This window comes from Solanum stenotomum, chromosome 5, assembly GCF_019186545.1.
Source record: "Solanum stenotomum isolate F172 chromosome 5, ASM1918654v1, whole genome shotgun sequence".
Classification (NCBI taxonomy): domain Eukaryota; kingdom Viridiplantae; phylum Streptophyta; class Magnoliopsida; order Solanales; family Solanaceae; genus Solanum; species Solanum stenotomum.
The window spans coordinates 61850537-61865875 of NC_064286.1; the positions used below are offsets into that span (position 1 = coordinate 61850537).

Here is a 15339-nt window from a genome sequence, read left to right on the forward strand (position 1 = left end):
AGTATAATAAATCGGATTCAAAATTATGTTTATTTGGTTGAACTATAAATTTATTCTAAACTTATCAAATAGAATAAAATTTTAAACTTTTTATCTTATTTCACTCTATATTTGAGAGTCATGAGAAAACGACTCCTTTTACCTTAAATATCTATTGTGAGCGTTAGATTAATTTGGATTTGTATTAGAAATTTTGATATTTAATTATGATAAAATATTTTTTATTAAAGGGAAAAAGACAAAATATACCTCGAATTATTGTAAATAGTATGCAGATACCCTCCGTCAAACTTTTGGGACATTGGTATCCCTGTCGTCTAAAAACTAGAGCAAATATACCCTTTATACTAACGGACATACACCGATCATAATCTTATCCATCGATCCGACATTTATTAAATATCATATCGACGGATAAGATTGCGCCACGTGTCCCTATTTAGTCTCCCGTTAGAGTGAAGGGCATATATGCTCTAGTTTTTGGACGGCAAGGGCACTAATGTCCAACAGTATAACGGAGGGTATCTGCATACCATTTACGATAGTTCGGAAGTATATTTGTCATTTTTCCCTTTATTAAAAGCAACTTCATATTTAAAAATTTAAATGCGTGACCTTTTATTATACCAAACTTTTTTTAAATTATTATTACACCAAACTACCCTATAATTTACCAAGAGGAATCAATAAAAATAATTAAATAATGTTGAATGAATTAGTTTTATAATCCAACAAGATTAAGCAATTGACGCGGCCGTATATGGTTCACATGTGAGCTGCATGCTAATTAGAAAATAAAAAAGATTAAATAATTAAAATTATGCTTATTAAGTGCTAATTATTTTTAATACTAGTTGTATGTAGTAAACTCTTCACTAATATATATTTTGTTTATCTAAATCAGCATTGTTAAAATGGGCAATTTTAAGAAAGAACCAGCTACGTAAGTGGTAACGTCATAAGACAAATTATGAGTTTATAAAGTAGCCCATTAATGTTTGTATAAAGAAAATAACTATATATTTCGATAAAATATTTAGTTTCAATAAAGGTAGATTCATGTACATTTAATAGTTTTTCTTAAACTTTAATATATGTATTAATAAATCAATTGAATATATGTAAATATTTCTAATTATTAACGTATTTTATTAATTTTTGAATCCGGTTTTGATTTTCACATTATAACTAACATTCTAAGATAATTTTTGGATCTTTTTGATGGGCACACATGTATTTTGATATCTAGAAGGTCAAATCTTTAGTCTTAAATTTAATTAAAAGAAGATCAACTAAGAAAGGGGGAAAAAGATTATGGTTCATAAAATATTTTTCTCATTAAAGTTAATAAAAATGGAGATTATCCTGTATATTTTAAAATGTTTAAAATGGTCAATTGCTTGATTAAGAAGGTTAAGATAAAGACAAAAAGAATATCCTAATTGATTCCATCAACATAGACATACTTATAAACAACCTTTTTAAGTAGCTTTTTATGCTTAGGTACGAAATACTTTTCGTTTTAATTTATTTATCTGATTTAAATTTATTATTATTAAATATTAAAGTATAGTAATATTTTTAAAATTTTATAGTTCTAAATTAAAGAAATATAAAAGGTATGAAATTGCTTTTTAGTTTTATGATAAAAAAATATCTGTGGAAAAAGTTAAATTAAATAATTATTAAAAAGTAAAAATATAATTATTTTTTAACGGATTAAAAAGAGTTTAAATAGAAAAGTATGAAATAAACTTGTGTATGACCTTGTTCAAATTATCAACATAAATACAAATAAAAAAATCAAAGATATGCGAATTAATCAGAAACAATTTTCTACCCATAAAAGTGAGAAAATGCTGAGGCGCCATATCTTTTCTAGACTCTATTTATAGAATAATATTTAATTTATTGTTATGGTATGTATATAAATTCATTAAATAAAAATTAATTAGAAATACAAAATTTAATCAGAAACAATCTTTCTATTTTTCTACTAATAAAAGTAAGATTAAGACCGAGGTGTCGACATCTTTTTCAGAGTCTATTTTTAAAATTATATTTAATTTTGACATTATGGTATGTAATTTACAATCATTAAATAAAAATTAGTAAGTCTTTTTTTTTAAAAAAAAATTACCCCTTAATAGCTAACCAAAGGGTCTATAAATAAAGTAGTCATATTTTCATGAAAAGACCAAAAAGTGAAGTTGCAACTTCTTCCTCTTCTCATTCCCTTTTTTTTCTTCCATACTTCCCTTTTGGTCTCATTTGGTAAAACATAGTTTAAATTATAACAAAAAAAATGGAGAAAGTTGAAAGTTCAAAGTTTAATAGAATTTGTGTGTTTTGTGGTAGCAGTTCTGGGAAAAAAACTAGTTATCAAGAAGCTGCTATTGATTTAGGCAAAGAACTGGTAACTATTTTAAACCCCTTTGTTTTTTTTTTCATTTTTTATTTTCAAGAATCAGAAAGTTTTGTGCTTTTTATGAAAAAGATATGATTTTTAAGCTTGTTTCCATGAGAAGGCAAAAAGTTTGTACTTTTCATTGAAAAATATGATTTTTTTGAAGCCCCTTTTATGTATCTTTTCAGTTTTTATGTTTTTTTTCTCACTTGTTAGGCAGCTGTATCAGAGTTCGACTATTCTGAATTCGTAAGTGACCCCATTTGGGGTAAAAGTGCTCTTTACCAAAGATTTTTTCATATTTAGGGCTCGATATCCGATAACTCTGCTTGAGGTCTACACCATATCATTTGGTGGTGCATGTGTCCAACTTCTTAACATAAGATCTTTATAATGTTCATAAGAAAACTAAAATCAAGAACCCATTTTTAAGTTGTTTTTCATTTTGGTACTATTCTTTTTTCTTGTTTAGTTGATTTTCACATTTACTTTGCTCAAAGAACCAAACTTTTTCAAGTTTGGTATATGATTGTGATGGAAAATAAGAAGGAAAATCCTTATGTTTGGCATGAGTAAGAGAAGTAAAGAATGGTATTTTTGTGTGTTTAAATTTTTATTTTGTTTTGCTAGCTGTAGCCTGCCTGTAATTAGTTGAGCAGTGTTCTTGCATGATCTAATTAAATTTTGTAAAAATTTCAGTTCTTGAATATTTTTTTCATGTTTTTTCATAGGGAACAGAACGTGCCACCTTGTTATAATGACATTTTGCAACTGTGTTTAAATTTTGATTAGTCCTTATGAATATATGCACAGGCATAAGAAAATATTAAAAATACCACTCTGGCACGTCTCTATAACATGGATTTTATATTGAGTATAATAATGTTTATTTCTTCTTGTTAATGATTGCATGTTTTGTTAATATGTGAAGTTTTGGAGAAATTGAGGAGTAGTAGCTAAGTTGCTCGGACTCTCCAAAAATGTTGTTGCACCCGTATCGGATCATCCAAAAATGCACTATTTTTGAAGGATCCGACGCACACCTAATGACTTTTTCGAAGAGTCCGAGCAACAAAGAGTAGTAGTTTATTTTCTTGGATATATGATGATAGTTTTGTTAATGATTTTGATGTGTGTGTTGATGAAGGTGGAGAGGAGGATTGATTTAGTGTATGGAGGTGGAAGTGTGGGGTTGATGGGACTTGTTTCTCAGGCTGTTCATGATGGCGGGCGCCATGTTCTAGGGTAAGCGTTTTGCTTTCTACGTTTTAATTTGTTTGTTTGGGTTTGACTTGACGCGATATATAAGAAAGTAAAGAAAAATTTGAATCTTGAGGTCTTAAGCGAAATGAAAACTAGAAAAGTAAGGCAAACAAATTGAAGCAGAGGTACTAGCTTCTGCTATAGTTATTTTGTCATTGAGTTTAACTTCTATAAACATACATTAAGGGCTGTAAATGAATTCTATGAACTATTCCATCCGACGGGCCTGGTCTATCATATTGCTTGTACTATTTTCGCTCCTGTGTCGGATCCTCCAAGTATGTACTGTTTACGGAGGATTCGACATGTAACTGTTGAGACATTTTTGTTTAGTCTGAGCAACATACCGTGTTAGGTTGTTTTCATTTATTTGTAGTGTTTTAAAGTTCAGATCTTTGAACCTTGAAAGTATCTCAGTTCTCAATGAAATGGCTTTCATGAGGACTACCTAAAGGCAGACATCATGGGATCAAATGTTATTTTTATTTACTGTTGTTGTCTGTACATCTCTCTTTTTGACACACTCAATGGGTCATTTTCTGAACAAACGAATAATTACAATACATGTAAATAGAAATTTAGTATTGAACACATATGTTGCTCGGATTCTTTAGAAATGCTGATGGGTGCATGTCGGATTCTCCAAAAGTAATGCATTTTTGGAGGATCCAACACTGGTGCATCAATATTATTCGAGTGTCCGATCAACACTAACAACACTAAAGGGTTATTAGTGTGCTACTATACATTTTATCAGATTTGCTGTTTTTTGATTCTGGGTTTTCTATTGCAGGGTGATTCCGAAGACTCTCATGCCTAGAGAGGTACTATTCACTACAAACTTTGAAATCGTTTTCTACAGAGTTAATTTCATGTATAAGCATATGCTAAATTTATTATATGGCACTGAATGTTGTAACAGTTAACTGGAGAAACTATTGGAGAATTGAGAGAAGTGTCCGGTATGCATCAAAGGAAAGCTGAAATGGCCCGCCAAGCTGATGCTTTCATTGCCCTCCCTGGTAAATCATCAAAATTTATGCCTTTCCCCTTATTTGTTGTTGCTACAATGTTCGTGTCGTATACTTTTGTGACATCAGTTTATTTTTTATTAATGAATCGTCGTTGTGCTTTATTTTTTAGGTGGCTATGGTACTCTTGAAGAACTTCTCGAAGTCATCACATGGGCTCAGCTTGGAATCCATCAGAAACCAGTAAGCATTCTACATTTTTGTTCAGATTACTTTACATTACATTACATTAGTAGTGGTGGTAGGTCTTGACTAATTTATAGTCTAAATGAAACCATTCCAATGGAAGCACCTATAATTAAGCGTATACTCAAGTAAAAAGTACGATAAATTAGTATTTAATGACGCAAAGTTTGACACAAAATGTGTTCCCTTGGAATGCAAAGAAATCAGTGAATGTATTCTTTCTGGTGAAGATAGTCATTGCTTGAATTTTTATCCTTTTAACTGGATGTCATCATTCTCCGAAATATATAGGTGACTTTTGTTTTGCAACGACACTCGTCTAGTAAAAAATGTTGCTTGAACTCTTCAAAAATGTTGTCGCACCACCATTTTGCCCTTTCTAACTGATTTCGACTTGTTGCCTTTTTTACGACATAGCTTATTTTAAAGTGTCCTTCTTAAGAACTATTCCTGCATTCAAGTCAACAATATATAAATGAAACGAAAAAAGGTATCGAAGCACATGGTGTTTTGTTCACATGGAAAGATTATACAAGAGATTTGCACGGTCCTAATCATCGTCATTCTTCATAATCCTGTTTGAATGGCAAGAAAGTGCTTCTTAAGCATTAGAATAATGATTCTTTTTGTCTGTAATGTAGACCGTTTCATCGTTGATATTAAATATAATCTAATGATGCAGGTGGGGCTGTTGAATGTTGAGGGTTACTATAATTCGTTGTTGTCGTTCATCGATAAGGCTGTTGATGAAGGCTTTATCTCTCCAATTGCACGTCGTATAATCGTGTCTGCTCCAACAGCCAAAGAATTGATCAGAGAACTTGAGGTATGACTATATTCACTTTTCTTCATACTATATAGTTTTATTTAGTTAAATAAACATTGTAAGTTCAAGTTGTATTTGTTTTGTCAATGTAACAAATATAAAACTAGTTTAGCTTCTTTGTAAACTTGAACCACTAACTTGCTATATAATATTTGGCAAAATGATCACTGAAAACTTCCCTTATTATTATTTAATATCATATCTTTGATTAAACGACAACAACAACATACCTAGTATATTCCACGGGACCATATACTTTTGTTGATACTTGTTTTTTTTTTCCCGTTTTGTTACAGGAACATGTTCCAGAAAAGGATGAAATAATATCGAAGTTGATATGGGAGGATGAAATTCAAAGATACAATTATACACCTGAATCCAGTGTTCCTACATAAAAAAAAAATGTCTCTTTTATATTATAGTATATGGTTTTGGGATTTAGAAATTTCAGTATACAAGTAAGGAAGTGGGGGAAAAATATATAGCATCAGTTTTTGTGGAATTGTGGATGTCCATATAGCTTAGGGCATTATGCTTTAAAGAATATAAGTTTTTGTGGATCTGATGAAGGTTCATTTTGTTCAAGACATTATGCTTTTGTCTATGTTTACCAAGTAGTATATTATATACTATATATATATGTGCTTTAGTTGCTTCGATGGTTGAGTATCCAAATTTTTACCTTGGTATATTGAATTTTCTTTCGTTGTTACGACGAGCAATGTGAAAACATATCTTAGTTTTAATTTAATGCAAGATTGAATCATTAATGATTTTTATTATTATAAACACATACTGAGAGCTTGTATTAGATACTCAGAATGTATCTTGAGGTTTATTATATGGAGTTTGATAACTTAGATTACAAAACAGACAAATAAAGTTATAATTATTGCTACATTATAATTGTTTGGTGGCTATATGTTCAATTCTTAATTATCTTTGATTAATAGAAATTTATTGTATGTAAACCATTTCAATGAAAAATATTTGAATCTTTCAATAGAAATATGATCTAATCAATTGAAGGATCTTTTTAATCCTATAAATTATTCTCATAAAAATATTTTTTATAACATGTGGTTGTTCTAGACCAAGTCGTAGTTGAATTATGTTCGTTATAGTATGATTTTGCTATGAGCAGATAACATAGAAAGTATAGTAGACTCTTCTTGTTGATGACTCAAGGTTATAATCATCTTTGTTCGAGAAATGCATATTGAAAAGAAATATCATATATTCACATGATACGTGCACTTTTGATTTGATAATAGCGTGACCCAAGGGACAAATCCGCAAGATCTGTTGGGCCAAAGTAAAGCTTGGATTGTGACATTAGGCAGAATACATTAGTGCACATATTTATTCTCAAAAAAATGCCAAAACTCAACCAGTACCTTAGAAAAAACGTTGCAGAAAAGTATTCTCTCCAGCTTCTGTAAACAACAAATTAGATAAAAAGCAATCTAATTCATCTCCTTATATGGATGCAAAGTACTCTTTGCTGCCCTTGGGGTCAGGCTTCATGGATTTCTCCCCGGGCTTCCATCCGGCTGGGCACACCTCGTCTGGGTTCTCCTGAACGTATTGCAACGCCTGTTTTTCCACACCCAAAGCAATTATAAGCAAATCATACGAGGCTGATATGTGTACGGGCAAAAGCCTAAATACAGTGGTCGATTTATACCTGAAGAGTTCTCAATGTTTCATCGACACTTCTACCAATTCCAAGATTGTTAATGGTTGAATGTTGAATAACTCCTTCCTTGTCAATGATGAAAAGTCCTCTCAATGCAATCCCCTGAAAAAACACCAGAAAAATCGTAGGAAGCTGATTTCATTTAGCACCAGAATGTGTAAACATGATCTCAAATGAAGCACATTATTTCCTCCCTTTTTGGGGAGATCGAACCAATTATGAGAGACTCTCGGAATGACATACCTGATCAGGGATCAGTACATTGTATGATTTTGAAATTGACTTGGTTACGTCAGAAATTAATGGATAATTCAGATCACCTAGACCACCAGACTTTCTCTCAGTTTGGACCCATGCAAGGTGGGAGAACTGCAAGAGCAACAGCATGAAATCAATAATAAAAGATCAAACAGGTACTCAAGAGACTAGCGACAAAAATCATTGGATATTACAATTGAATAATTGCAAATAAGTCCATAACCGAGGCACCACAATATTATCATCTACTCTGAAAAGAACCTTCACACTATTTCTTGTCAAACATCTCTTTGGAGTGTATATAAATTTCATTGTACAAGAGTTTCTCATAAGTCATAAGCTATTTCAGTGACTGCCACAGAAGAAATGGAAAAGGTTAAAGAAAATTCAACCACTCCACAATAACATCCCTTCAGTCTAAAGATTAAGATGTTAGAAAGTTGAACCCAACAAGCAGTCAAGGGTTCCACTCTGAGCAATGGTCGTGCTTGGCCAAGGGTTTTTCTAACCAAGCATACATGACTCCTCTCCAGGTAAGCTAATCCGAACTTCAAGGAATTGAGCCAAACAAAGCTTGAATCCGAAGAGTTGAACTACAAACCTGGCTCGGTGCGTCCCTACTTAAATAAAATATTATGTCACTAACAAATTATGAGTTAAATTGAACTGTTCGCCAATTATTACTTAATAGTTTTCTTCTTTTAAAGGAAAAAGTTCTTCCTTATATCCGGAAAAGAGATTCTTTCACCAAATATCACTATATCTTTCTCAAAGTAACAAATTTTGTTTTAACATTTCCTTGATCCACCCCTGCCTAACCTAAACCCACCCTCTCATCCATGTAAAGCGAAAGAAAAAGTGATGAGGAACCCTTGCTCATGTGAGTCAAGTCATGTCTATACAGATAAACTAGATATTAAAGGCTTCTGCTTAAAGCCTTACATCACAAAGATACACAGAGTTGCAAACAAATGAAAGAGGCATACTAGTTAGCCGCACAACATCACAAAACCCTTACGTCCACACCCCATCGTCCCCCCCAGTGGAATACGTGCATCTAAAGGATCTTACAAACCAATTAGGTAAAACTAACCCTTTTATAGGAAAATTGAAGAAATAACAATTAAACTATCACATATACTAGTAAGCATATGAAGTGCACAAACTGAAAGAACTGAGCATAAACATACAAGTTGATGAATTTATAACTTCATAATAGAAATTTGAAGGAAAGAATACTCACCACACTGTCTACAGAAACACCCAATATTTCTGTGTTCACCTTTTCAAATTCTTCATAACGGTCACTGAAAGCAGTGATCTCTACAGTAACAGAAAGAGATATTACATTAAAACAACACATTTCGCAACCTAAATAGTTAGGGAAAACTAATGCGAATAATCTGAAATTGGCAGCAGAGAAATTTCAGGGACAAACCAACCTGTAGGGCAAACAAATGTGAAGTCTAGCGGGTAGAAAAAGAGAATCACGTATTTCTTCCCGATGTACTCGGACAATTTAACCTGGATAAAAAAGGATTATTGTAATTGCAAACAGCAGATACAATCCATTAAATTCAATTAAATGTGCAAATGTCAAATAGTTCCTAAACGGGTCCGGAAGTGAAGTAAGAACCTAAGCCATATTATCTCAAACTTCATATAACTTAAGATGAGTAGGAAACGTTGCTTATTGAGGTGGTACTACACTCTGTTTTTACTATGTCCTCATTTCCATCACCAACTGCAACCAGATGGGTTAGCCAACAATGCACACTCCCTCAAGATTTCTAATTTACCAATAGTGGTTATTCTTAGCCGACAAGGTAGTGCAACTTAGCTGACACAGAGTATTTTAGAATTGAGATTTGATTGATTACCGAATGTTTATTTTTTTGGCTTATTAGAGGAACACCTCACTGGATACTTAGGCTTGCAACACTAACCTCCTATGTGGTTTTAAATATTACGTTGACATCCCTTACTCTGCATTCTTGCAACAAAACTCTAGAAAATAGCAACTAGTGAGCCGAATAAAACAGTAGGAAAAGAGACGAAACTACTCTTATTTAAACATATTCATATTTCATGCAGGAACTTTCACCTTTAAACCATAGATCTGTTGTTTTTATGATTTTAATGAAAATTAAAGCAAAACTGGGAGGGGGAAAAACAATATAAAACCAAGTTGTTAATGAGTGATAATATCAAATATTATGATTTTATTGTAAAGAGTCATAAGTTAAATCTTTATACAGAAAGATAAATATATCATTCATGTTTTGGAATCTAAAATTAAGTAACACTTTTTGAATGGAATTAAGCATTTTTCACCAATTACAGGTAAGTAATAATAACATAAATATATTACCTTGATGAATTCTTGATCAAAAACAGCTTCAGCCTCAAAGTCTGGTGCTTGATTTCCAACAAGTGGGAGTTCACTCTATATATGAAAACATATATGAAACAACATTAGATAGCTGAATCCTGATCTAAAAAGAAGCACAACCACCACAGAGAATCTTGAAGTAGAAGAAAGGGTAAGTTCTTGGGACGATTGAGAACTCTAGAAAAATTTTCCTTTTATTTTTACTTGGTCTTCTTATGCAACTTTTGGTTTCTCTACATAAACTAAGTTGACTGGTTTATACATAGTCTAATATCTACTTGATAGTCATGCCCAATACTTCTTGTCCTTTACATTGGGTGGTCATTAGTTCTAACTAAAACCACTATTATGAAGCACACAACATTCCATAATAGTTCATCCTAGATATGAACTCCAGTTTACCACTCTAACCAGTGCCAACTTAGATACAAGTGAACATATAAATTTTAATTCACATTCCCCCAAGACCAGTCCATAAATACAATTCAAAGTATAAAGTATGCTAAAAACAATGCTTAAGCTTGAAAGCCTCACGCCAATGTACACGGTGTCTTCCGTTCAAAACTCCTATAAAGCAAGGATTAATAGATAAAAGTTCAAACTAACCACATTGAGCTTCCAAATTCAAGTGCAAAACACAAATGCAGTAATAAGAAAATGAGGATTGTTTCACAAATGGATGTTGTAAATTGAATAGACAAGTGTTTCTTTTAATTACATAGGGGCCAGGGGAAGGGGGAAACTGGTGACGGCATTATAATGTGGGGAATTGAACCCCCAACTAACCAACCGAACTACTAAGATTCCCAACAAGTGTTTACTTCAAAAAGTGGGTAAAGAAAGAAACTTTCCCCAGAATTAAAGTAAACCCTTTTTCCAAAAACATTCATAGTTTCAGAAAATCAACTCAAAATGCGATAAAACCAAGCAAAAAAAAGGGGGTCCAAGAAAAACTTACAGAGGCACAGACAGCAAAGCGACGGCGTTCTGATTGAGCAACACGAGTAGAGATTGAACGAGCTACACGAGAAACAAAGGGCTTACAATTGCGAAGTCCATTAAAAGCAGAAGGAACAGAAATTGATTGAGAAATGTGTGATTTGGGGGAAATGGAAGCTCTAGAAGTAGAAGAAAGCAGAGCAGTTGAAGAAGAAGCAGAGCAAGCCATTGGAAAGAACGAAAATAGGCTCTATGAGTAGTGAATGGACAGTAGAGAAAAGGGTATCTGATAAAGATAGGGTAGCTGCACAAGAATTTGGCCTTATCTACTGAATTTGGAGTGTTAAAGGTGGAGAAATAGTTGAGTGTAGGGTTTGGTGGATAAGTTGATTCATATGTTGTGGAAGGATTTTGGCCTTTGGTTGAGGGGTTTTTTCGTTTTCATATTCGATGTTCAATATCTATATTTAAATTTATATTAGAAGATAAAATGTTTCCTAACAAAGATGATTTTATATTGAGAAAGAACTTTAATCTAAAATATCTAATTATGGATGAATCAATACTTATCCATCTATTACCATTCTTATGGGTGATTCCATGAGTTTTAAGCAAAATAGGACAAATAGTGGGATCATAATCATATGTGACCCAAAAATGTATCATAAAATGTGCCAATAACTTTGGACTTACTTATTATTAACAAGAAGTAAATTTACGTGAGAAAAAATAGTAATATGTTAGGAGAAAGTAGTGAATACATTTCTTGATGATGGAATTAGGGGACAATCAAAGAGAAATGGTCGTAATAAAATTTATAAGTTATTTTCTGATGTAAAGGCAATGAAGGAAGATTTCACGAGACTTTGCTTAACAACAAGTGATTATTTAGGATGTTTAATTTTGTTATTGTGGTGGATATATCTTTCACTTTCATTACATCGATATGGATTATCTCGCAATATAACAATAGAATTTTCTTAGATATTTGTATTTCACGGTTTAATGAGACAACGTCTTGCTTAATTGCTAAGAGTAAATTCAAAAAGTAGAGTTGATTGTATGGGCTTCCACTACAAACTCCCAAATCACCTTATTAGTTATAATATAATAACCAAAAGAATTCCATTTCTTATATAATTCTGTCAAAACTAGAAAATTGAACAAAATGGAAAAGAAAAGAAATCATTAAAAATTAGTTTGCTCACATTTGTTTTTACAATTGTACAAAACGTTTACGTTGTTGTGCCACTATTTGGCTAACTAGTCCCCTTTGTTGGAACGTCTTAATTTTGCCCTTGCACCATAAAAATCTTTGTCTTCAACCGATGAAGATGAACGGTGTGTCGTCTCATCTTTTATCTGCAAATGAATAAAACTTGAAATTAATCGACGAGAGAAATCAAAATTAATTAATATCGACTAGTAGTATCATTTGTTTAGGCATTCCACAAGGATATCCAAGTTCAGATAGTTTAAGTGTGTAACTGATAATACAGGTTAAGAAAACGTTACCTCGAATTTGGGTTGTTGTGTTCCTCTTTTAGATTGAGAAGCTATATACTCAAGCACTTGCAAGAACTTTGCTTGTCCTATTTCTGTACAATTTTGCCAGTAATAAATGGCTAAGTCCCATGCCTTGTCTCTAAATTCCATTAAACTCCTGTCAATATCTGTTTCATACTTTGCAACAAATGGCTTCAATATAGTGTCATAGATGTATGCTCTGCCTTTTGTTTTTGGATACCATAAGTAGATGAAAAGTGCTAATTTTGCCTCACCATACATTGGTAACCTAAAAAAACAACAATGTAATATATTATATTGGTAGTATCATTTTTGGTAAAAATGTAAATGTAGCTAGATAAGTTTTTCACTTAACATACCATGACAAGAACAAATCACCAAAGCTTTCAAAGATTCTCAGTGCCGCGACAATAATCCTGAAAACAAACATTTTTTTCTTAGTACTGAAGACACTAGATGAATTCCTCTCATCAATTAAAGTCTTGATGGACAGAGTTATTCGATATCTGTACACTGTACTGATGGAGATCGATATCACATAAAATTAGACATGCACTTCAAGGATAGTTGACTTTGTTTAACCAATCCCAACAAACTCAATCTTCTATCTAGTTACATTTATTAAGGATATATTAAATGCTTTCAAAACCCCAAGTCATGAATCTCATTATAGTTCAAGTTCTACACACCAACTGCGTGAAAAACATTAACACATCAGGCTAATAAGGTAATAATTGAAAAATCTCTATGATAGCATGAGAAAATAACACTAAACTACCCTAATATAATAGGTTAAACTACATTTTTACATCTAGTACTTTTACCGTAAATAACTTTAATCCATTTCGTTATACATATTATATTCTTCATGTTTGTTCTCATTATACACAACAACGTATCAGTGTAATTCTAATTCCTCATGTAGAATTTAGGGAGAATAAGTATATGCAGATCTTTAGAAAAACTATTTTCGATAGACTCTCGCGATAAGTAACTACAATTATGGTCCAATTTCTCAATCATCAAGTTCTAAATTGTTCAAATCCACTACTCCAAAGAGAAATTACAAATCAACTTTCATAATAAAAATAAGAGGATTTTCAATAGAAATAAAATTTTACCAATATTGACACCAAAATCTAAGTTCATGAATCTCCACTTTGTTCTTCTCAATAGTTTTAAAACATTCAAAAGCAGGATATGCATATCCAAGAACCAATCTGCAAAAATCCACAAAACCATGATTCAATCATCTAAATATGTAAAAAAAAAATTTACAAAAATCACAAAATCCAAAAAAAAAAAAAAAAACGTACATTAAACCGCTAGTAATGAAGTTTCCCAACATCTTTTACTCCAAAATGCCTTGTGTTTAATCAAGTAATTGAAACCCTTTTAATAACCATCTAAACAAAATTTCAACAATTTTTGTTTCAGTTTTCAATAGTGAAAGAGGAATTAATTATGAAAACATAATATTTGCCAAAATATATAGTGAGAGAGAGAAAAAAAAAGGCCGGAAATTATTTTTTTTAAAAAAAGAGACACTAATTTAATAGGAAACGTAAAATTAGAATAATTAGATTACATATAATTATTGACAAACGTGAGAAGCAGTCCTACTTATGTTTTTGGTCAGCATAAGTAAAACATTATTTTAAAAAAGAATATCATATTAAATGTAAGTGTCATGAAATATAAATTTTAAATTAATCATTCGAGTATTTGGAGAGAAAAGTTAAAGTTATAGACACAGTGAGTTTACCCAAATATTTATAGATAAGTTTTCTTAAAATATTAATTTTATAATTTTCGTAATAAGATAGAGATACAGTTACACAAGAAGTCTATTTCTTTTACATAATATATACGATCAAACCTCTTTATAATTACTTTGATATAATGAAATAGTAAGGGTGACAACTGTTTGGAATAGGTAGAAGTTAGAAAAGAGAGGAATTTGAAAAAATCTTAAATTTTTTTTAGCCTCAAGAATAGGATTGTAGGGAAGTTAAGATTTTTTGGGATTCTACAAACGTCTTATATATGTAAAACAGTTACTTTATCTTGTGGAAGGGGTATTTTCGTCATTAAAATAATATTTCAGTTGACTTAGTTTTATTCATTTTTTTATTTTTAGAAAATTGAGTTTGGACTTTTGGAGTAAATAAAAACATCAATTAAATACAGACGTGGAGAGAAGTTCCAGAGGAGAATTGTTGGGGAAATTATGGGCAGGGTGTGTAAAATCGAATCGATAAATCGAAAAAAGTGTGGTGATTTATTGCTATTGAATTATTGAGTTAAATAGTTTTTAATGATTTTATAAGAAATTATTATCAATTTAACAGTTTGGTTTTGATTTTTTTAATGTTAAGTTATTGGATAAATTGATAACTCATCAATATTGTAGTATTACTTTATTCGTACATAAATATTACTATTAAATATTAATTGCAATACTTTAAGTTCACAACTTTATATTATACAAAATATTAAAATCTAGAGTAAGAACCCTATTCCTCTTAATTTTTCTTTGTATTATACTTATATAGTTCTTTTCATATAAATTATTATTATTATTTCGATTTTATAAACATTTTTAAAGTTACATTTAATGTCTTTTCAACGTACCGCCTATGGAATACACAGCTTTCTCATGATTGTAATAATGTCGTACGTCTGAATATGTTTCTATTGCTCTATTTTTGTTTTTGCATTTATGACCTCTGTTGGATAATATTCACGTACTACATATTGTATGGTGGTACAAATTCAACTTTTTTTTTTAAAAAAAAAAGCTTATCTAAG

The 15339-nt window shown here is 31.3% G+C and overlaps 3 protein-coding genes across 3 annotated transcripts; 1 reads left to right on the forward strand and 2 right to left on the reverse strand.

Annotated features, from left to right (window-relative positions):
- Window positions 1-2204: 2204 nt before the first annotated feature.
- On the forward strand, window positions 2205-6186 carry LOC125864602 (cytokinin riboside 5'-monophosphate phosphoribohydrolase LOG7-like). Its single transcript, XM_049544625.1, has 7 exons — window positions 2205-2416; window positions 3555-3652; window positions 4464-4494; window positions 4593-4692; window positions 4814-4884; window positions 5570-5713; window positions 6010-6186. Exons 1-7 carry the CDS (start codon window positions 2306-2308, stop codon window positions 6106-6108), a joined length of 654 nt encoding a protein of 217 aa, XP_049400582.1. The 5' UTR covers window positions 2205-2305; the 3' UTR covers window positions 6109-6186.
- An 862-nt stretch (window positions 6187-7048) lies between these two features.
- LOC125864598 (2-Cys peroxiredoxin BAS1, chloroplastic) lies at window positions 7049-11386 on the reverse strand. Its single transcript, XM_049544620.1, has 7 exons — window positions 11021-11386; window positions 10042-10116; window positions 9113-9194; window positions 8914-8993; window positions 7656-7781; window positions 7401-7514; window positions 7049-7309 (listed from the first exon to the last, which is right to left on the reverse strand). Exons 1-7 carry the CDS (start codon window positions 11228-11230, stop codon window positions 7193-7195), a joined length of 804 nt encoding a protein of 267 aa, XP_049400577.1. The 5' UTR covers window positions 11231-11386; the 3' UTR covers window positions 7049-7192.
- An 878-nt stretch (window positions 11387-12264) lies between these two features.
- On the reverse strand, window positions 12265-13986 carry LOC125864226 (putative HVA22-like protein g). The gene is made up of 5 exons (XM_049544139.1): window positions 13845-13986; window positions 13650-13748; window positions 12888-12944; window positions 12517-12796; window positions 12265-12363 (listed from the first exon to the last, which is right to left on the reverse strand). Exons 1-5 carry the CDS (start codon window positions 13874-13876, stop codon window positions 12265-12267), a joined length of 567 nt encoding a protein of 188 aa, XP_049400096.1. The 5' UTR covers window positions 13877-13986.
- Between the last annotated feature and the right edge of the window lie 1353 nt (window positions 13987-15339).